Genomic DNA, 23,859 nt, shown 5'->3' with positions numbered 1-23,859 from the left:
TTGTTTTTGGAAGGGAAAAACCGAAGAGGGCGCTGCCTCTGCTCTGGAGAGAAGCAGCAGGGAGCTGAGCAGAAGACAGAGTTTATATAGGTATTGGGGGGGGGGGTAATTTCCAGGGTGAGGATTGGTGGGATTTCAAGTCCTGAGCTTGGAATAAGCTCAGGATTTGTGGGTTTCTGTGGTAAACTCAGCTCTGTTCCCTAGCCCTGGTCTTGGGGTCAAGTGAGGGTCTTTTGGCCCTTTTACCCTACACACTCTCCCCTCTCCAATTTCTCCTAGACCCCCTCATATTTTTCTCCCAAATTTCTATCCCTACCCCTCTTTTCTTTGTACTCCTTACAAACTTCTGAGTCCAATTAGTGATGCCCAAATGCACATGAATGTAGGGCCAGGAAGCAGAGAATAAATAGCCTCTGAGAGGCAACACCTCTTAAGAAAACTAACTCTCTTTTGTCAAGAAGCCATTAACTACCAACTAGCTAACTCTGAGCTAGCACTGGGGCCTCATGAGCCCCCCCCCCACATGCTGGAATGTGGATTGGCTTGATCATGTGCTGGTCTTGGACAGGCAGCCTCCAATGCAGTGAGTGTATGTGCAGCAGCTCTGTCATGAGCAGGGGACACTATTAACGCTGGCACAGAGAAATGAATCTAGAAGAATCTTAAAATCTGTTCTGACCCAGCATCAGAACTGAGTATCATTCCTGTATGTCTCCCAGGGCTGCTATAACAAATGGCTATAACCTAGGTGCCAAAAACAGCAGGTGTTTTAATTCCTCGTTGTTATGAAAACTATAAATCCAAAGTTGAATTCTTGCTCCCTCTGAATACTCTAGAAGAGAATTCCCTACTGGGGCTTATATTCAGTTACATTGGAAGTTGAGACTGCCACTTGGCCATTCTGGACTCCTAGTTAACTCTCAAAGCCAGGAAGGAATGATTATACTATCTGGAGTGATTGAGCCAACTAAATAGCAACACAGCCGAAGAAGAAACGCAGGAGACTTTAGGACTGTTCTTGGTACTGCTCATAGACTCTGTGGGTAAACTATAATACTCTCTATGAATAGACTACTCAGGAAAGGTGGGTCAGTTCATTAAGGCAAGGAACCTTCCCGGCGAAGTCATTTCCCGAAGGCAAACTGAGTATGAACATTCTAGTATTGTGGCAACTTGTACACATGTCTTATTCTGTCAGTTTGCCTCATGTTAAGTAGTAGTAGCCCAGGCTTGCAGTATCTCTAGCTTCTCTGTATCCAGCACTAGCTCCATGGCTAACAGTACCAGCTTCTTCTGGGTCACTGGGGTAAGGCACAGTGAGGAAAAACCAAGGGTTCCATTTTTTTTTTCTCATAGATCACGTGTCCAAGCCTCTTACTTCTTTTCACTGACTAGTGACTTCACACTCACTACCAGACATTGAAGCTGAAGGCTTTCATAAGACTCTTTACCAGTTTCCCTCCCTGCTCCCACGTTAGTGGCTTTTCTATAAGCCTGTAATCATTCCTCCCTAACCTGACCACACCAGCTTCTCCATAAGAAAGCCTGTATTATAATAACAAATCTCTATAATAAATTCCTTTTGCACCACTTTCAGTGATTCTGCTTCTTTGATCCATATTCGTATTCACTTTGTTTTTTTCATCTCATAAGAGCGTTGTGCTAACCATCTACTTTGGGCAATTTTAGAATCATCTGATTTAGTTAAAATATGCTGGATTATGTTCCATGATCATGTTAAACTGCTGTAAGTCTGCATATCCAGAGGACATTCTTTTTAAACATGCAAGTCTAGTGTATTCTACTATATTATATTATCGTGTAAAATATACTTGCATTTAAGAGTATAAAAGAATCCTTTGTATGAACCTTGACTTCCTTTTGTTGTTGTTGCTTTAGGTAATGGGATTTCTTTCATTACTTAAGTTTAAAGTTTCTCTCTGTGGTGGTTCATTTTATGTGTTCGTTAGGCTGTAACATCCAGTTGTTTGGCCCAACAAAGGTGAAGATGCTGCGAACACTTATAATCTGTAGATTTTAAGCAGATTTTCTTCTTCAAAGTGGCTGGGCCTTGTCTCTTCTGTTAAAGGGTTTAAGAGCAAAGATTTAGGCTTTCTTTCTGAAGACTCCAGCATAAAAATCCTGCCTCTCTTTTCAGTCCGGCAGTTTTCTGTTATTGGTTTCAGATCCCAGAATGCAAAGTCCACTATTACTGTCTGTCTGTCTATCTATTCTCCAGACCTCAGCTTTGGCAATCTTGAGCCAATCCCTTGAAACCTCTCTTTAACATTCTCCCCTCACCCCTTTCTAGTGTACCTCTGATGAACCCTAATGGCTTCCCAAGAATACTAAAAACAAAATTTCTTTTCCTGATGTACTGCATGGTGTGGTAGAAAACCCGTGGCTCTGAAGTCAGACTAGAGTTTACTATGGTGAGTGAGTTAGTTTTGAAAGTGACTGCTTATCTGTATAAATTAGATCAAATTACTTATGTGACTATAGACTTGGGTAAAAACACTGCATATAAAATACCTGCCAGGGCTCTGGGCTCTAGCAGGTACATTGAAATAAACCTTACTGGCGATACACTGTTTGGCTGCCTATTTACTGGTAAGTCTTATTTAATTAGCCAAACCTTTGGATATTATTAAATGCGGTATATTTTACTCAACAAAATTTTACCAGTATCCGTTTTGTGTAGAGGTACTCAAATGTTTTGCTGTTGTTGTTGTTGTTTAGGAGAGCATTTCACTATATAATCTGCCTGGTTCTGAACTCCGTATAATATCTGAGCTTATCTTGAACTCTTCATCCTGCTGCCCCAGTTTCCCAAGGGCAATGATTACAGGTTTGTACCACCATGTCCAGCAGATGAAGAGTACATATCACTTGAGGTTAGTTCTTGAGACTTATCTGTATAAGGTGTAGGGCAAGTTTGTTTCTATGAATCTACCTGCAATTTAGTCAACTGTTTGATAACGACTTTTTTGAAGAGTAAATGGCCCACAGTGCTCAGTGTAATCCCAAGTGAGATGCTTAACACATCGACTACACGTTAAGGGAGTAATTAAGATTTCAAAGGCAGTGAGAATCTCATTAGTGCTTCATCATCTAGCGAAGACAAATTCCACAACATAGAACGGATCATAAAGCATGCCTAAGATCTGGCATGTAGAAATACACAGGAGCATGATGTTTAAATAATAAGAGTACACACCTCTATCCCTCTATCTGATCATGCATACTCGGTACTCAAGTTTATAGCACCATTAAGCCCAGGCTCAGCACTGTACTTCTTAAGGCCTGCCACCTTGCCAATGATCATCTTAAATACCTGGGAGACTAGATGCCCTGAGAAATTATCTAAATCCATTTTGCCAGGGGGAGAGCTTGTTCATGTTGAAGTATCTGATGCTCAAAGCGTTAGAAACAGTGGGCTCCTGCGGAAAAGCTTTGGTAGTTTTGGGGCAGAAACTTAAAACAAGTAAATTATATCCTCATCTTACCAAAACAGGTTGAAAGCTTTTCCTACATATTAACCAGCAAACACTAACAAAGAAGGGCGATGGTTGGCCAGGGGAACTTTTGGTCTCTTTGCCACCTTTGTCTTCTCAATATCATCATTTCTCATTTTCTTGGTAGGAGAATTTCACTTCACACAGAAGTCTTTGGTCCCTTTTTCTGCCCTGCAGGCCTGGAAGGCCTGGGGCCTCACCTGCCAAGGGAAGCCACTGGAGCCTTGCCTTGGTAGGGCATAAACTGTGAGGTAGCGGGAGGATCGAGCCCCCGAGATCAGCTGACGTCACTGCCGCAGTGGTCTCCCGCGACGCCCTAGTACGGGAATTCAGAGTGGACGCGCCCGGTGCCCCGCTGGATGGAAGCGCGGGGAGGGCGCCCTGTGCTCCCGGTATTCTGGGTCTGTCGGACGCAAGAGCGCCGGTCGGGTAGGCCGAACAAACTCCGGGTCTGGGCGCCGGAGGATGCCCCGCGTAACTCTCGTGCGCACGCGCCGCGGGTTGCGGGGAGGGAGCTGCGGGGAGGCGGGAAGCGACGGTCGGGCGCGGGGCGCGGGGCGCGGCGCCGAGTGGAGCGGACGCAGGCAGCCCGGTCCGGACAACCAGCGGGCTCCCAGGCGCTGCGGCGGCGCGGGGCGCGGGGCATGCGGCGCGGCGTCGTGACGTCACGGTGGCGGCGGCCGTGGTTGGCGCAGGGTCTAGGGCTGCAAAGTGTGAATTACGCCGGGCTCGCGCCGGCGGCGGAGTGAAGTGAGGCTCGGGGGAGGGGAGGGGCTGGGCTCCAGCGGCCAAGCTGCTCTCTGCTCCGCGCCCGTGCTCCCGGCCCGGGCCAGCTCTCGCGCCGCGGAGCACCGGGGCGGCGGGATCCCCTTTAACGCTGCCTGCCGGGCTCCCCGCGTCCGCTGCAGTCCTTCCCGCCGCCAGCCGCGCGGAGGGCTGGGAGGTGTCGGCGGCCGCCAGCGCCGCCCGCCCCGCGCGCGCCTCGGCCCCGGGTCCCCGCGGCGCGGCCCCCTCGTAGCGCAGGGGCGGGCGACCGCGGACTGGCGGGCGCCGCGCGGTTCCAAGGCGGACGTGTTCAATGGAAGTATGCTACCAGCTGCCGGTGCTGCCCCTGGACAGGCCGGTCCCCCAGCACGTCCTCAGCCGCCGAGGAGCCATCAGCTTCAGCTCCAGCTCGGCGCTCTTCGGCTGCCCGCATCCCCGGCAGCTCTCGCAGGTAACCGCCGCCCCGGGGCCCGCACCCACAGCTCAGTGCTTTTGTCTTTTGGGGGGACTCGGGCCATTGTTCCTGCCTCTGTAGGCTGGTCTCCCCCTTCCGAAAGCCTTTTGCCCTCCGCTGTGCTCACTGCCCCTGGCCTCTGCGACCCTCGCCGCTGCTAACCCGTCACGCCCGCTGCTAGCCTCAAGCAATGACTTTGTCCTCCCCTCCTTTCTCCGCCGTCTCCCACAAGTTGGGCCTCTTGTCCCTTAGTTGTGACCTGAAACACACCTGTTCGCCCCCACTTTCCCCCGCCCCCCACCTGTGCTGCTTCGCGAGCCTTGCAGTGCTGTGCTGGTGCTGAGGTTCTCAGAACAATGGGCCTGGATGTCCCATTGTGGTCCTCATCCGAACTGCGGAACTGCTCCTTTTTAGAGAATGGGCCTAGGTGTCAGGAACTAGTGTGCAAAGTTGATGGTTTCCAATCAGTTTTGTCGCTTGATAAAGGCGTTTTTAGTACAGAAACCACTGATGGGCATTCACAAAGGACTTTATTTCCGATGACCCAACACCAGTTGCGCCTAAGCATTTTAATTTTTTTTCTATGAAGTCCTTGGCTCAACTCTGTCGTTGGGTAAAATTTGGTTGCCAGATTTAGACTAAAGAGAAAGAAGAGTTTTATTTTGTTTACGTATGAATCTGGTCCCCTCATTGCCTGCTGCCAGAAGTTCTGTGTTTATGAGGTTACTTTTGGGGATGGGTACCACTCCACTCAGTTGAGCCTCAGCCATTCATTCATTCATTCATTCATTCGTTCGTTCGCTTGCTTGCTTGTTTGTGACAGAGCCTTTCTAAATTGTTCAGTCCTGCCTTTAACTCATGATCTTCTTGCTTCAGACTTCCACGTACCAGGCCTGAGCTGTCATCATCCTGGGTCCCATTTTCACTTCGTTAAATAAAGTATTCTTCGTCTTTTTCTGTTGCTTAGTGTTTCTTTACCCTGTATAGCACACCATTTCTCCCCTCAATTGCACTGTAAGTACTATAAGCAAGGTATTTTTAAAAACTGATAGTATGGACAGCATCTTTTAGAGATTTTGCTTATCTCCACTGAATTCTATGAATTCTATTTGTCATTTGCCTTTTTTTTTTTTTTTTTTTTTTTTTGGCCTGTGAGATAGAGCAGGAGTTCCATGTTAGTTTCTTTTCGAAGAATTCTTATTTAAGGTCAGATTCTTGTCTGATACAAGGGAGTATGCTAATGAATTCAGTGTAAAAATACTAAGTGGCTTTTCAAATAATACTTTTGTTACTTTGAAGTGTAGTTTGTGAGCTGTATTTTTATTATTGCTTAACACATTTTAAAGTTCCAGAATAATATCAAAAGATATTAAAGCACTCGTGAGAAGGTTTTTAATAATAGTAATTAAAGGTCTTTAATAGAAATAACTTCTTCATTTCTAAATACTGTTTTCTTCCTCAGATCAGCAGACATGACAGATATCCACTTTCACTTACATATAAATAGTAAAAGCACACTTTATATAAAGTTATAAAACATGTGTTACGTGTTTTTGCTTCCTGAGTAGGAAATGGACGATAGGGAAGATTAGGGATTGAAAGCAAAGGTGATCCCAAGAGTTTTACCTAGTGGCTTAATTACCATACAAAGACCAATTTAAGCTTCACTTTCTTTGCCTATCCCCAGACTAAGATTTAAGTGGGCAATGGAATTTTTTTTCTTTTCTTTTTTCTTTTTTTTCGGAGCTGGGGACTGAACCCAGGGCCTTGCGCTTGCTAGGCAAGCGCTCTACCACTGTGCTAAATCCCCAACCCCCAGCAATGGAATTTTAAAACTATGACTGTGGCAAAAAACCCAAACTAACAAGAAACCACAAATTCTACAGAATTACACCTATTTTACTAGCTCTTTAATGCTTCTGAACAATTTCCAGATCTCCAAGAGAGTCAGTTGGAACTCCTTAGGTTTGAGAGACAAAATTTTCTTAATGAATACATAACCTTTTTCCTGGTGTACATCACTCAGTGTTACAGGGATTATAAGCTCACTTGGAAGCTGAGGTGGGTATATTGCCATTATTAATGCTTTGTGTATGGCTTAGTAGTAAATCATGCATTGGAACTGAGTACTGTGGGGATAGATGGGAATATGTAATGGGAAAAAAGAGGTAGATAATCTTAAATCTTACTCAGAGCTCTTTAAAACAAGCCTTTGGTTGACTCACAAGCTCCATACCCTTGAATCTTTAGTTCCTAAGCTTAAGGTTACCGAACTTGGAAGAAGTTTAGGTGGTTTTGTTATTTTATTTAAGAGACTTAAAAATTTTCTCTAGCTGCTAAGTAGAATTTTAATTACAAATTTCTATTTTAAAATATGTTCAAAAGTAGTTATTTCAGTTCTTCATTTTTACCACAGTATTAGATAGAGTACAGCTCATAGTAGGAAATTAATAAATATTTAAGTGAATGAATAGATGAAATTGCCTCAGACTGAGCTGAGTATCAATTTTAAATTTGAAACAGTGGGAGATCAATGTACAGTAAGACTCATTTATCTAAAATTTGCTTTCAAACATGTAATTGTAGACAAAAAATGATCCAGATAAGGTGCAGAAAAATTCTGAGCAGGTAGCAAAGGCACTTGGTGCCAGTTCATGGAAGCTTGGCCACCCAAGTCCATTCCTCAGACCCCATATAAAGGCAGACAAACTACCTCCATGGTTCTCCTCTGACCTCCACATTTTAGCTGTAGTATTAAGACACACACCCCCAGTACACACACACCAGACGCACATGCACACATACACATACAGAGTAATACTTAAAACAAGACTCTAAGCAACCAACATAGATCTGGGCATCATCTCAAAGCCAGTGAGGTTGAGCAAACTTCTAAGTAGCAGGAAATCTGAAATGGAATTACAAGCAGCTATAGGCCATTCACTGTATAGAAGCTCTAGTGGACAGCTGACATACCACAAGGGAAGGATGGAGGAAAATTTCTCACAAGCTAGCAAGATTTTTAAAGGTACTGTAGGAATATTTAGCTTAGGAATTTGAGTATTGTGTAGCAAAATGCTTATTTGTCAAAAAAAAAAAAAAACAAACCACTGCATAGAGTCAACTTTTCCAAGTTGAAAGATTTATTCTGTTAAGAGAGAGAGAGAGAGAGAGAGAGAGAGAGAGAGATATCTGTGTTCCAGTTAATGTTTTTGTTCAAATGGTAAAGCTGATGAAAACCTCTGTAACACTTTTTTTCTGCAGAGACATTGACATTGGATCTTAGTCATGATATTTTTCAAACAACTAATATGAGATTTCTGAATTACTTGACGAATGAGGATAATAAATGAAACCTGTTTGTTGCTAGTTTGGATACCTGTTGCATAGAGGAGCTTAAACACTGGTCTTTCAGAACAAAGTTCATATTTGAAAAGAAAAAAGGTGTAATTTGTACTGTCTTCACCGCTGATGTTTTACATATTTATGATTCAATAAATGTGAAAGTTGAGGTAGTGTGTTAGTCAGATTTGGAGGCTGTGCTGGCTCGTTTGACGTCCACTTTCACACAAGCTAGAGTTATTTGGGAGGAGTGAACCTCCTTCGAGAGGGTACCCCCACCAGATTAACCCTTGGGCATCCTGTGGTGCATTCTTTTTGATTGATGATAAATGAGGAAGGACCCTGCTCACTGTAGGTGGTGCCACTCTTGGGCTGGTGGTTCTGAGTACTATTAGGAAGCAGGCTGAGCAAGCCATGAGAATAAGCAAGGGAGCAGCACTCCTCCATGGCTTGCACATGTATTCTGTGCTCTGGCCCAACTTCCCTGGATGATAAATTACAAATCAAGTTGCTTTGGTTATAGTACTTAGAAAAGTAGCTAAGATATAGGCATAGGAACACACATTTTATTTGGATCAGTAATCCGAAGTTTGATTTTTAAAATAAAAAAAATAAAGTGTTTTTACTGAACAAAATATTATTTTGCTGAACAAAGTGTTAGGATACAGAATATGAATACAAGCTATTACATATAGTCCAATTTTGTTGTCCCAACTGGTCTAGCATTACAGTGTACTTGAGACTGTCCTCAAACCTGTAAGCTTTCTGCCTTTGCCTTCAGAATACCAGGATTAATACCACAATGAGTCAACTTTGAGGTCTCATTTACAACTCTTGTATAGAGTTGTACACAACTCTCCCCAACCCCCTCCCTGGTTTTGGTTGTTTGAGACCAGGTCTCAGGTAGCCAGCCTCATCTTGAACTTACTGTATAGCTGAGGGTTTTGAACTTCTGTTTCTCCTACTTTTAATTCTGAAGTTCTGGAATTGCAGGAATGCAACACTATGTAAAAACCTTTTTTTTCAAATCTACTATTTCATGCAAAGAAAAACCCACACAAACTCTTGCAAATACAGAACACTAAGATTCTTTGTATTAGATGTTAGAAAATTTAAAGGATTCATAATTTAAAAAAAAAAAAACTTAGATCTTGCTGCCCTAACTTTTTTCTTTCTTTTTTACCCTCATACAGATTGAGGGAAGAAAAAGAATATCTGTGGGGTAGTTACTGTATTGGAGTCACCAAGTGTGATGACACACTTAAGATCCTGAAATAAACTGGGGAAACCCAGGGTAGCTGTTGATCTTTAGCCCAAGGACTAAAGATTAAGTAGATGTTTCCAGACAAATTAGTAAATGTAGGGGAAAGGGGAGAAAGGGCGCATTGTGTAGATAGATCTGTACTCTGAACTCTCCAGTGTGATGTCACTGTGATAGCCACTAACTATGTAGGTAGTGGTGGTCAGTTGAAATGTGGGTATGACTCAAGACATGAAATTATAGTTGAGTTTGAATAAAGCAAGTGCAAAGCGAAGCAACAGCAAATCGTTGTCTACTGATTGTTAGCAAGAGTCAGGTTGATGGATCAGCAGCACATTCTTCAAATGTTGCACACTTTCTGTCAAGCTTTTGTTTGTGTACATAAAACTCCTTTTAATGGATGCCTTCATGCCTGCTAGGTAAAGTCTTTGGAATCAATCACTAGCTCGTGTCAAACGGCAAGAACATTGTTTTGGCTTTCTGTCCGGTCTCTGTCCTGTCATAGTACCAAGACAAATAATCATTGTCCTTTAATCTCTATTCATATGTCACCAGACCTTATAAATATTTGTTCCTGTAGTAGATGGGCTGCACCTGGGTTTGTTGATTACAGTAAGCAAGAGAGTATGCTTTCTCAACTGTTGTTTGAACGATTTGCATTTTTATAGTGAAATTCATTTTCATATCTTACAATCCTTTTTAATTGTTCCTAATCCCGTATCACTTTGTAAGTGTGCATTATGCAAAATTTTTGACTCTTCACAAAGCTACCCATGAATGTTGATAGGGATGATAGGCACTCAGTTTGTAAGGGGCCTGTGCTGTTGCTCTTGACAAAAGGGTTCAGCTTCTATAGCAGATCAGAGTGTTTCTATTACTGCTCCATGGCTCCACCTACTGGTAGAGATGGGTCTTAATTTTCAGAAGATAATGGCTAACTTGGTAACTTGAGTTTCAGCAAAGCCTACACTTCTCAAAGTTTTGAATAGACTGAAATACAACTTTGGAGCAGTAAATGAAATTGGCAAGTGAAGAAACATTGTCCTTGCTTTAATAATAAAAATAATAATTACTGCTCATTTCGAAGTAACACCTACATGTTTGATTTTTTTTTTTTTAGCTGATGCTTTTAATCTTTATAAGTGTTCTCTGTAAAATAAGTACATTACTCCCATTTGTGCCCAGTAGTTAATAGAGCTCTGGAATGCTTTGATAGAGACATCTTTGTTCCTTACTCTTACTAATTTCATGTGCCTTACCTATGAAGGTAAGGACTATAGTTGGAAGTTCAGGTTAATGGATTATGTGTGAATTTTGATGGCCTATGAGAATGTAGAAAGAAAATCAATGTAACACATTGGATCACTCCGGGCTTTTAGAGCACACGGGAAATATGTCATTCTAGAGGCGGTGTTTTAATGACTAAATCATGCTACTGGTGACCCAGGGTAGGAAGAGATTGGAAACCACTTCTTTGATGGGTGACTAAAGAAAGTAGAGGCACCTTATTTGGAAGGAGAAATTGAGTTGGAGGTGGACATTGCTGTATGGGATGGTAGAGTCCTTTGCCTTCCAGCATTTGGAGCTCTGTCTTGTGAATGAGAGGCAAAAAGGCAGATCTGGATTTGTCCTGTATTCCCACTTGTTTGCCTTTTGTGCCAAGTGTCTCTAATGTAGAGAAAACATAAGCTTCAAGTTGTTATTTGTCACGGGGACACAACTGGGTTTTGGGAGTGACTTAAACTCCCGGTGGGTGTGACCAGTCTGTGCATTTCCTGTCTGTTTCATTTTCCACATGTGAAAGCACATGTCTTAGTTGCTGTTCTGTTGCTGTGCAGAAACACTATACCATGGAAACATATAAAAGAAAGCGTAGATTGGGGCTTACTTAGCTCAGAGAGTGAGTCTGTGATCAACACAGCAGAGCATGGCAGCCAGCAGGCAGGCAGGCACTGCGGCAGGAGCCGAGAATTTACACCCTGGTCAGCAGAGACTGGGCCTTCCTCATTCAAACCACCACAGTGTGTTGCTGAGTATGGATGGGGTGAGGACCAATAGCTGGGAACAGTGGATGGCAGGAAAAGGGATTGAGATGGGACACTTGAATAAAGTGTTACATTAGTTGTTGTAATTAGTGCTTCTAATCCTTAAAAACTGAGTTTGCAGACTAGCCTGCCTGAAGCATTACACTGAACTTTAGAATGGACTGCCCTATCCCAGCTTCCTCATTCTTAATATGGCTAGTTTTAACTTTCACATTTACAATTTTCTTTTGTATAAATAGAAGGTTACAGTTATACTTACAGAATAGTACCTGAGTTATAATCTATTGTCTGTCTCTTCAGGATGACATTGAATTAAATAAATGCTTGTAGAGTTAATGCCTTCACTTGCAAATTTACTTTCAGGACACTATCCTGAATTATTAGAAATGTTGATAAGGATGAATTGTTAAGGATATATATCCCATTATTTGTCATTATGAAAAATTAGGAATAACAAATAATTTCTCAATGGCTAAGTTCAGTTTTCTTGTTATAGAATATGTTAATTAAATCATTTCTGTTTTATCCAGATACATAAACACTTTGAAGAACTAAAGGCATAATAGTTTGGATCACATACAGCAAAATACGTTCCGTATTTTTTTTCTAATTTTTGAATGCGTAGCTACTAAATGCATTAAAAACATTTAATTGTGGGTAAAATGCTTAAAAAATAATTAACTGGAGAAAATTTGAGATATCCTAGAATTTCCCAATTAACCTAAAAATGAAAACAAAAAAACCTCATAATGTATAAAGGTATCACTCATACAAACACACATGCTTGCAAAAAGAAAAAGCTAGCTATCGCTCCAGATGTTAACACTGCCTCGGGATGATGAAATTTAAGTAATTTCTGGTTTTTATTTAGAAGTTTACATATTCAGTTTACGATATCAGTTTGTCAGTTCTTCTTTGCAGATCATTATTTAGGAATGAAAAAGTGAAGCCAGCTGTTTTTGGGTGAGATTGCTGGCAAACAGCGGGCTGCCTTATGGGATTGTAAATTCTTTGCTATAGTGATGATGGAGTGGAGGCTTGAAAGATGGTGGAGCATCACTGTTGTAGGGGAGTGGACCCCCCTGCTTCCTTCTGGAGTCACCATTTAATAATCCTCTGGGTAACTCAAGTTCACCAGGTCTACTCGTGTAGTTCTGGCTGCTGTACAGCAGTTTCACCCTGCAAGGGAGAGGCTGGGAAACAGTATGGATGTACTGCTGGGAGTAAGAGCTATGTCATCAGAGCTGATGAGAAGGCCTTTAAATGGCACCAGTAGAGTGGAAGGACTGAGTTCTTTGTGAGGCCATTGTCTCTGGGAGGTTCAGATAGTCCTACTTTTTAAATGTGGGAGAGCTTGTAGATCACAAAGTAAGTAACAAAGATGCTGGTGGGAAGTAGCAGCCCTCCCTCCCCTGTCTTCCTGCCTCCTCTTCGATGCTTTGCAGTTCTGACAATTGAAGCCAGGACCTCACACATAGAAACAAGAGCTCTGTTACTGAGCTGCATCCCCAGGCCCTCTGCTCTACTGCGCTCTGACATTTGGGGAATAGTCCAGAGTATAGCAGTGAGGAGGCAGTCAGGCCTCATGGTAGACTTAGATCCTTCCTTATGCAAGACCCTTAGACTCCAGGGAGTGTCATTCAGGCCTCAGTGTTGGTAATGATAAAGCGTTTGCTTTGTCACTTAATCCCTAACTTAAGATGGGTCTTGTTGACCCCCGTTGAAGGAATCAGAGAAAGAACTGGAAGAGCTTGAAGAGGCTCGAGACCCCATATGTACAACAATGCCAAGCAACCAGAGCTTCCAGGGACTAAGCCACTACCTAAAGACTATTCATGGACTGACCCTGGACTCTGACCTCATAGGTAGCAATGAATATCCTAGTAAGAGCACCAGTGGAAGGGGAAGCTCTGGGTCCTGCTAAGACTGAACCCCCAGTGAACTAGACTATGGGGGGAGGGGGACAATGGGGGGAGGGTGGGGAGGGGAACACCGATAAGAAAGGGGAGGGGGGAGGGGGATGTTTGCCCGGAAACTGGGAAAGGGAATAACACTCGAAATGTATATAAGAAATACTCAAGTTAATAATAAAAAAAAAAAAAAAAAGATGGGTCTTGTTAAAATTCTCCATCCATTAAAAACACATGACCAGTTCATGACTATATCAACTTTCTGTTTTCTGTTCTTTTTGAACCCACACTTTTCTCTCTACATGTTATTGTCCCAATGTATCCTTTTAGACTGGAAAATATTTTTATTAATCACCTATTATATTCTTTCCACAAAAAACATGAGCTTTAAAGTTGAAAGTTCCTCATGAACTGAGTAAATGGCTCTAGGACAGAATTATAACGTAAAAATATAGTGACCCACAACTATAATCCCTGCATTCTGAGGTAGAGGCAGGAGGATCAGGGGTTTATGGTTGGTCAACTGCATGGGCCAAGACTCTGTCTTGACATCAAAAAAACATGTAAATGAAACCTAAACTCCCCGAGTCCACAGGGCTGTGTCAACTTCTGAATTATTTTGGTCTGGGTTATTGCTGCACTCCTGGCTAGTAGTAGACAGTAGATAGTAGTAGAAAATTTAAAAAAAAACATGAATCACAAAATTTTTAATAAATATTAAAGTAAAAATTTACCAGAGATGGATTTTCAGTGGTTCAGATTGGTGTGACTTCATTCAGTTCTGTCATCTCTCCACTGTACTCAACACTAGAAAATACAGCAGCATCTTGAGGCCCCAGGGAGCAGGGAGACCTGGCAGGGGTTGGGGGTAGGATATCCTCTTGGATACAGAGAGGAGGAGGAATGAGATAAGGAACTGTGAGAGGATGAACCAGGAGGGGGACAAGGACTGGACTGTTAAAAAATAATAATAAAAGTAATTTTAAAAAAGAAAGAAAATATCATGTCTTGTGTTGATTCGATACCTTTTTACCATAATATTGAAAGTTTGATAGCTTTTGATTACTATAACAAAATACCAAAGACAAGCAGCTTACAAAGAGAAAAGGTTTATTGTGGTTCACATTTTATACATTTCAATTCATGATCAGTTGACTCTGTTGCCTTTGAGCCTATGGTGAAACAGCACATCATGCTGAGGGCCCATGTTACACTAAACCTCCCTCTTGGCCAGGAAGTTAGTAGGGGAAGAAGCTAGGGTCCTACCTTTTCCCTTAAAGGGCATACTACTACTGACCTGAACACCTCTCATGAAGTCCCACCTCTCAAAGGTTCTACGCTCCTGTAACAGTGCCATGCTGGGACTTTACTAGCTAGCACTTGGAAGGCACATCAGATCCAGTGGTGGCAGAATATTTACTTACTTAGAGACAAGGTTTCTGTGTAATCCTGGCTATCCTGGAACTCAAACTGAGAGATCTATCTGTCTCTGCCTTCCCCCTCCCCTCCCTTTTCCCTCCACCTTTCAAATCCTGGGGTTAAAGGCCATGTGCCACCATGCCCAACTCAGAAACCTATTTTTAAATTTAGTAGTTTGGGGTTAAGGAGATAGCTCAGTGGTTAAGAGTACTTGCTGATCTTGCAAGTGACCCAGTTTCAATTCCCAGCACCCATACGGCAGCCCTCGACGGTCATAACTACAGTTTCAGGGGATCTGATGTCCTCTCTGGCCTCCGTGGACACCAGTGATACACAATGCACACATAGGGGTATGTGTGTGTATGCATGCACGTGCATCAAAATACTCATAAAAGTAAATACATCTGTGGTGGTTTGAATAGGTATGGCCCTCATAAACTCATGTGTTTGCATGCTTGGCCCATGAGGAGTGGCAGTATTGATAGGTGTGGCCTTGTCAGAGAAGTTTGTCAGTGTCGAGTGTACTTTGAAGTCATACATACTCAAGCTATGGCCATTGTGGCACACAGGCCCCTTCTGCTACCTGCAGATCAAGATGTAGCACTCTCTGCTTTTCTACCACCATGTCTGCCTGCGTGCTGCCATGCTACCTGCCATGATAATGGACTAAACCTCTGAAACTATAAGCCAGCCTCAATTAAATGTATCCTCAATAAGAGTTGCCTTGATCATGGTATCCCTAAGACAACTTTTTTTAATTGGTAGATCATAAATATGCTATATTTTAGTACTTTTTATTATTCTGAGGTATATGTAACAGTGTCCCTGGTACAAATTTTAAATCTTTGTCAGCTTGCAACTAGATTTTCATGGAATTAATGTCTTAGAAAAAAGATTTGATGTCTTTTGTTTAGTCTTCTTCTACCATGCGTATTTTGAAATATCTGAAATACTCTTCTGGCTTTCCAGGTGTTGTTAGACAAACCCCAAGTCAGTACTTACTTTGTGGTAAGTTTCAAAAGCAGTCAGTGTTAAGGTTTTTTTTCCTCTTTTAAGGAGCTCAGTAGTTAAGAGCACTTGTTGTGCATAGTCATGAGGCCTGGTGACTAGATCCAAGCACCCAAAAGTTGGAACACCTTTTAACTACATCTCCAAGTGACCACAAGTCCTCCACTGACCTGTGCACACACCTACACATGTGTACACACACACACACACACGCACAGAGCGTTTGAAATATCTTCATGAAGAGGCTAAAAAGAGGAAGGAGTGAAAGGGGACCGGAAGTTCAAGCAAAGGGGAAGCAATGTGCTGTGTCAGCAAAATGGTTCTAGAAAATTGTTTAAGTATGACTGGCAAGGTGGCCTGGTGGGTAAGGGCACTCACCACAAAGTGTGACAACCTGGGTATGATCCCTAGAATACACATGGTGGAAAGAGAGAGCAAGTTCCTGCAAGTTGTCCTTTTATGTGCAGGTATGCACACTCACAAACACACAAAATAAATGTAAATGTTTAAAGAAAGAAAAAGAAACTTGAAGATGAAGTTGAGGTCCCGATCAGTCTCCTGAAGACTTCAGGAGTGTGCTCGACATAACGAGAGCTGCTGCTTGCTGTGTTATCTGTCTCCTTACTGTTGTTTTATCCTTGTGGCTGTACAGGCATGTGTCTTTTCTGATGTGGGAGGAGTCACTGCGCAGCCTGGGCTTTGAATTTGGAGCCTTCCTTCCTCCATCTCCCACATGCTAGGGTTGCGGTTGTGTGCCGCCATGCCTGCCTTCTCCGTGGTTTTCATTATTCTTAGTCTCAGCTGTTTTCATGACTCTGAGAATGTTTGAAAGGGACAGTTTTAATAATTCCACCCCCAACATTTTAAAGGTATACAGAGTGTGTAGGTTACACAGCTGGAAAGCAGAGAAGTTAGGAGTGTAACTTCAGTCATCCATTACTCTTTCTAAATTGTCTTCAATCTCTTTTTGTGTCAGTTCATTATATAAACATTTTAAGAAAAACAATGAAAGGGTGAAAAAGTTGATTTTAACAGAGGCAGTATCATCTGACTCTTAAAAACAAGAATACCTGTTAATAGTTGTCAGGAGATTGGAGCTTTCTAAGAAGCACATAAGAAAATGTGCACAGCTTCTGATAGCAAAGGAAACAACAAATGATTGTTGAGGGAGGGCAGGGAACTACTCTTGTATTGGCAAGATGTGAGCACATGATTATTCTTTGTAAAATGAGTGTGAGTGTGTGTGTGTGTGTGTGTGTGTGTGTGTGTGTGTGTGTGTGTGTGTGTGTGTAGGGGTAGGGGATAGGAATGGAGCTGGAGTTTAGAGATGATTGTGAGCCATCGCTTGGTTGCTAGGAATCAAACCTGGTTCCTCTGGAAGAGCAGTCATTGCTGGTAATTACTGAGCCATTTATCTCTTCAGCCTAGCAAATGAAAATTTTTAAGTGACTATAACAACTTTTTTTGAATCCTGGAATTTGTCAATGCAGCATTTTAGTTTTAAATAGGTTCAGATTTATGTCCGTGATTTTTTTAAATGTGTGTGTACTGTGCATGCACACACGCTTTCGCGTTTGCTTGTGCCTGCGCATGCTACAGTATGTATGCAAGTCAGAGGATGACTTGCAGGAGTCAGTTCTTTCCTTCTGCTATGTGGGTTCTTGGGAATGTACCCAAGTCATCAGGCTTAGTGGCAAACACCTTTACCTGCCAAACCATTTTGTCAACCCTGTATCTGCATCTTTCTATATAACACTTTGTATTAAATAAAAGGTATTGTAGCATTCGCCAGTAGAGAATTGGTTAAATTTATAGTATTTTATCTTTGCAGTGCTAAGGACCAAAACCAATGCTTTAGATGTGCTAAGCAGGCACTCAACCAGCTAGCTATATCTCAAATCAATTGATGACATTTTAATTTAACAGAAAACAATATTCAATAAAGTGATGCCATATAGCCAGATTTATCATGGGAAAATTACACAACCATTTGAGTGAGGGAGTAAATTAGTTGAAAATGGTAAGTTACCTGCTTGCCTTCCCTCCCTTCTCCCTCCCTCTCTTTCAGGGAGGGAAGGCATTTTTGAGATCTCACTGTGCAGCTGTCCTCCACCTTCTAAGTGCTGGGATGATAGGCAAGTGTTACCATGCCTAGCTAATTAATGTAGCTTCCTAGGTAGCATCTATATTTATAGGTAAAATCATGATGATGCTATAGATACCAGAATATCAATACATAAGATGTATAAGGTTGTAGCTGTCTTTGGGTAGTGAAAATTGTGGCAGTTTTCACTATCTTTATACTTTGGTGATTTCTTATTATGTAATGAGAACTTTTTGTAATCTAAAATCAACAAAGATATTCTTGGAAACCTACCCATTTTAAAATGATTTGAATTTATTAGTTCAGTGTGAACATTGTCCAAGTAGAATTTTAAAATTCTGAGAAGACCAGACTTTAGTGAATTTAGTAAAATAGTAATGTATTCATCACTGTGTTCCTGAGCCTGACATTAACTGTAAACATAGATATATTTCAAGTAGACAAGTGTTGTGCAACCTCTTTGTGTTTAGAAGGTTGTAGCCTGTAGTTTTAAGCCTTTGCTCTCAGATCAGCAACACTACCAGCCCCCACCTGCCCTCCCTTTTGCTCTACCCACCTTTAGCTCCTGGTGACCACAGTACCGGCCCTCTCCCAGCTTTCCTGAATCTTTAGATAAAAGACACACACACACACACACACACACACACACACACAGTTTGTTCCTTTGTATCTTGCCTTCTTGGCACAATTGCTAGGTGTAATATCTCCTGCCTGGAAATTTATCATCAATTTCTCATTTTCAGTCCAGCTAGATTCTTCCTCCAGGATAGAAGTGCCACAATGGCACCTTTCAGAGCCTTCCACACTGGGCGTCATGGTTTGCTGACACTGCAGGATGGTGCCATTGATTGCCTTTGTCCCTTGGCAGGTTGTGTGACTCCTTCAATACTGTGTGAGCTAGTCCTCAGATTCCTCCAGATCTGGTGTCCAAAGTGTATAGTGTCTTCAAAAGGGCATTTTCTGGAAAGTACCAAGGGCAGCAGCTATCCTACGCTGTTTTGAGGTCTCTTGGACTCCCTTGAGCAACAACTCAAAAGGTTTCCTGTGCCTGGCACTGGGGTATTTGCTAGTTAATGGTGTTTAGGGAAGCATTGTTAACCTTAATTAGAATATCTTCAATTAAACAACATATATGCATAGGAGTGAGTGTGTGTGTGTGTGAGTGTGTGAGTATGTGTGTGTGTGAGTGTGTGTGTGTGAGTGTGTGTGTGTGAGTGTGTGTGTGTGTGTGTGTGTGTGTGTGTGTGTGTACACGTGTGCACGTGTTGAGGGCAGTTTTAAGCAAGCATAAAATTATTCCCTGTGGCCTTTTCAGTCATCTTGTGTGTCTTTTCTACTTCTCCAGCAGTCTTGCCATTTCTCTTCCCTCCACAGGTAAGTCTTCCCCAGTCATCTTCTCCCATGTTCCCCCTTTCCTAGCAACTGTGTCCTGTTACCCCCTTCTAGTGTTCCTGTGGTTGTTGTCCCATCCCTATCATGGGCCCTTTTAGGTTTCTCCACGTTACTATCTATAGTTACTCCACGTTATAAAGAGTCTGAGTTAACTTCCACAAATAAAAGGTCTATATTACTTCACTCAGTATAATAATGTGTAGTTGTAGTAACATGCAAATTCAGCTATAAAGAAAACTGACGCCAAGCGTAGTGTTTAATGTATAGCATGGAAGAGAACACTGCAGGCTTAATGGATACAAAGTATAGAGGTGTGATGGGGCGCGCTCGCTCGCGCTCTCTCTCTCTCTCTCTCTCTCTCTCTCTCTCTCTCTCTCTCTCTCTCTCAGGCCCTGGGTTCGGTCCTCAGCTCCGGAAAAAAAAAATGGAAAATTACATGAAGAACCCCAAGATTTTTTGTATTACCTTAGATGAGTAAGTTCAACTAAAGCAACCCACTGTGGTTTTGATTGATAGACAATGGCTGAAATTTATGTATCACAAATTCTGGCAGGAACCTCACAGTGTGACCTGACTTAGAGTAAATATCTTTATAATCATATAAGAGGAGATCATTTGTTATTGGGACAAGACCTAAATTCAACAGTGGGTGTCTTTGGGGATATGTAGAGACCAAGGTGCACTGGAAGGAAGCTAAGTGGATCTGCCTGCTGAGCGATGGCCTGAGGCAGCAGCACATCAGCAAACCCAAGGCGTATTGGATTCAGCAGGAACTAGGAAGTGGGAAACCTTCAGATCACACACTCCTCAGTGAGTCTCCCACATGAACTGGGGAGAAGAAATGTCTCTGGTTTTAATTCCTCTGATTTGTAGTACTGTGTGGTAGCAGCCATAGGAAATGGGCACAAATGGCTTTAAGTTTTGTGTTTTCTGTATTGTGTGTGTATTATGTTTGTGTATGGAGACCAGAGAACAACCGTGTGGTATTTTCTCTTATAGTTTTGAGCTTGAACTGAGGTAACCTGATTTGCACATAAATACATTTGCACATAACATACAATTGCAAAGTGTTTTTTACGTTCATTTGGATAATTTATGAACTTAAGTGGTAGCCTCTGGATTTAGGAACCAGAAAACCTTTTACAAAGACCCAGGTGCTTGGTTCCGAAGACAGATAGGAATCAGCCTATAAGGTCCCTTTTCTGTTGGTGTCCTTGGTATTGCCTGGACAGGGCACCTTTTCCTATACGTGAAGTCTGTTTCCATAGGTGGTTGAGTTTTTTTTGGGTTTTTTTTGTTTGTTTGTTTGTTTTTGTTTTGTTGTTGTTGTTTTTTCTTGTGAGACAGGCTCTCTAAGTAGCTCTGGATGTCCTGGAATTTGGTCTCTAAGTCACAAACATTCACCTGCGTTTGCCTCCTGAAGTGCTAGGATTAAGGGCACACACCACTATGCCTGGCCAAGGTTGAAACATTTTTTAAAACACAGGTTAAATGGTGTCAGCCAGCTCAAAATAACAGATTTTTTGCATGTAAAAATCCAAGTTCCCTTGCTTGGTGTGGGCCTCCATGATCAGGTCCCATTCCTTCCTCTCTGTCTCTCACAGTGATCTCTTCTGTCTGAATGTGCCAGCGTTAAGGCTCACGATTTTCCCAGGGCTCTTTGCCATCAGTCCCAGCCCATGCGCAGAAGAACTTGGTCTGGCCTCCTTCTGTTAAATTATGTGCAAAATAACTTCCTTCACCTGTCTCATCCTTGACTTGTGTGACATTTGGCACACACACACACCCCTTACCTGTCTGCCTCTACCTGCCGTTGGCTCCATTTCCCCTGCCTCCTGCGACCATAAGACACATGCTTAGCACTTCCACTTCGCTGACTCTGGTGTGCAACAAATTAAGGTTCTAGACAGAGAAAAGTGAAAGGTTCTTATCTCATTCTTAGGTCAGAACTTAGGCTTCCCTTAGGATCAATCTCAAATTATTTAATAATTTCATATCGTAATGCCATCTTTCTCTTTGTCCTGTTTCTAACTTAATTTCAGTTTTATTGGCAGTCCCTTATTCTCTAAATATATGTAAATCTCACATAAGAATATATTGGAAATTAGGGGCTGGAGAGATGACTCAGTGGTTAAGAGCACCAAGTGCTCTTGCAGGGTACCTGGGTTTGATGCCCAGTGCCCACAGCATCTAACTACAGTTCCAGGGTATTTAGCATCTTCTGAACTCTGGGTAGCAGTAGGTGGTACATAGACATATAGACAAAACACATATAACATAAAATAAAAATACAAACATAGCAAAATAAGAAATTAAAGTTTATCAGACCAAAGCCAAAATAATAAAAACAGAAAAATTGTAGTGGGATTTAGAAAAGGAGTGGCATAGCTGTGACTGGCAACTTGTGGGATTTGAACTGAGCTCTTTCCAGATAAGCTTTCTGTTCTGTGCTGTGTGTGGTGGGGAGCCACAGGGGTGGAGCTGCAGGGAGAGGGGATTGTGATGGCATCTGTGATGGGGGTTGGGACACAGGGCTTCAGTGGCTGTATGGGGAGGGTTGCTGTAGGGGCGAAGCCACGGGACTTGGAGGATGGGGGCTGGGGGAGCTGTTTCTCTGGGAGAGTAGGAGGTGTAAACCTGGAGTTAGGATAGGAAGCCGCCCCTCTGAGATGTAAATAGCAAGTGCTTGTGTTTTGCTTCTATAAGAAGAACTAGGTGATATTTAAATAGAACTTTATAAAGTAACTCAAATTTGGGGGTGGAGCTAAATTAATATATGCTTGTTATAAAATACAAGGCTATAAAAATTTTTGAAAAAGAAGAAACATCACCCACAGTGCTACCACTCAGATATAACCACTGTTGGTTCCTATGCTGCTAAAGTCATACCCATCTGTTTCCATGAGCAGTGTGTGAGTGCCTTTTTATGCTTTGCCATTATTTTTAGTTTCTGTTTCTTAGATCTTGTTGATATTAAACTTGTACTTGATATTAATTACTATGTATCTTATGCTATTTGTTTATTGACTGCATTTGTTGTCATTTTAGCATAGCTATTAAATCAAATTTCTAATGTTTTTATGTTAAGAAGGGCCATTTTGTCATGTTTGTAATAAACTTCAACTTTTTAAATCATAATTTAATAAAAGGACATTCTGCTTTTATAGACAAGATTATCTACTAAGTCTTAACTCTTTTTAGTGATGTAATAACAGGAATAAGTTTATTATTAATAAAATTTTCAATATCTTCCACACGTAACCATGGCTTCATCACGACTTTGATAATAATTCTTTCCATTTTAGTAGCTACAGTGAGCACTGAACTTATTATCTCTGTATTTTCAATAATTAGTAAAAAAGGAAGCTGACATTTTATTTTTTTGAGACTGTGTAATTGTAGGGGAAATTTAAGCTTGAAAAAGAGAGCCTTCAATACTAGATGTCCTGTTAGTGGCTGTCACAGCGCTCCGTGCCAGCAGGCTCTAATACTGTGATGTCTTCACTTCTATAGGTCTGACATTGAATTTAGGACCCATTTTCGTAGTTTAGAATGTTCAAGTGGGACTTGTGTAAAAATGGCATGGAGTAAGAAATGTTCTCCACTTGCTTCTTTTCCTGTGTATCACAGTGAAAGTACCGCAAAGTCATTTCAGAGAACTTTCTGGAAGAGACTTTTAGGGTATCAAACCACAATCCACGAGCTGAGAAACATCTTGGATCCTGGGCTGTCTAGCTATGTGGGCTGCAGGCTGGTGACTACCTCAGTCTGACTCTGTCCCTTCATCTGTACAACATGCCCAATAACTGGGGTCTCTTGGGATTCCATAAGAATTAAAGTGGGAATAAATAAGACCACAAAGCCTGCAACTGTTGTGCTTCGTAGTACACTGGCCATCCAGGTCCTTGTGGGCTAGAGTTGCTGCGGGGAACTTTCACTTCAGGTTCACATGCTATGGCTTTGGATTTCCGTTTGAATTTTCAACAGTTTTACTTTGGGATACACCGATTTGCAGAAGACACAAAGCTAGCACAGAGAATTTCTACAAAGTTTCCTGATGTTAATATTACTTTAGCATGTTACACATTACCATCCATATGTGGGTATAGGCATCACAAACACGCACACAATATAACCATTTACTATAGTATAATTATCAATTAAATTACTCACTTTAGATCTGTCTTGTCTCTTCAGCTACAACTGTCTGTAACTCCTGTTGAGTTTAAGTTATTGGGCACTAGACTTACAGGTTTCCCCATTGTTATTGTGTATTTGATATGATAAATTTAATGATATTCTGGTGAGATCAACCAGTAAGAAAAGAACTTTTGCTGCTCAAACCCTGAAACCACATAGGGAAAGGAGGAATTGGATTCCTAAAAGTTGTCCTCTAACCTCCACAATTACTCATTCTCTCTCTCTCTCTCTCTCTCTCCCCTCTCCCTCCCCCTTTCCCCTTCCCCTCCTTCTCTCTACTTCTATCTTTCCCTCCCTTTCTCCCATTCGACCTCTCTCTTTCCCCTTCTCACACATGTGAGTGTAACCTTACAAGTTAAGAACAATGATATTAAAAAGGAAACCTAATTTTCAAGGTGACTTTTTACCAGGTCCCTAGTTCAGCATTTTTTACTTTCCTAAATG

At 41.9% G+C, this 23,859-nt stretch overlaps 1 protein-coding gene and 1 pseudogene across 15 annotated transcripts in view; one reads left to right on the top strand and one right to left on the bottom strand.

The window, feature by feature from the left end:
- The window catches only part of Rab5c-ps1 (RAB5C, member RAS oncogene family, pseudogene 1), a 36,968-nt pseudogene extending 32,821 nt beyond the window's left edge, over positions 1-4,147 (bottom strand). For 10 of the 11 annotated variants that reach the window (XR_015671381.1, XR_015671398.1, XR_015671400.1 and 7 more), the window contains exon 1: positions 3,507-4,147. The product of XR_015671381.1 is annotated as an RAB5C, member RAS oncogene family, pseudogene 1, transcript variant X2 (transcript). Of the gene's footprint in view, positions 1-1,836; positions 2,436-3,506 lie in introns of those variants that run through there. The other variant, XR_015671401.1, reaches the window with a different exon arrangement.
- Positions 4,148-4,228: 81 nt separating this feature from the next.
- Positions 4,229-23,859, top strand: part of Pde7a (phosphodiesterase 7A) — an 88,428-nt gene continuing 68,797 nt past the window's right edge. For 3 of the 4 annotated variants that reach the window (XR_015670023.1, XR_015670025.1, XR_015670024.1), the window contains exon 1: positions 4,229-4,731. Coding sequence is in view for 1 of the 4 variants with exons in the window: in NM_031080.1 (NP_112342.1) it covers positions 4,594-4,731 (138 nt within the window). In the remaining 3 variants the exon portion in view is untranslated. The remainder of the gene's footprint in view (positions 4,732-23,859) is intronic. The other variant, NM_031080.1, reaches the window with a different exon arrangement.

Source organism: Rattus norvegicus, chromosome 2, assembly GCF_021556685.1.
Source record: "Rattus norvegicus strain SHRSP/BbbUtx chromosome 2, alternate assembly SHRSP_T2T, whole genome shotgun sequence".
Lineage (NCBI taxonomy): Eukaryota > Metazoa > Chordata > Mammalia > Rodentia > Muridae > Rattus > Rattus norvegicus.
This window is presented reverse-complemented; position numbering and strand designations above follow the sequence as displayed.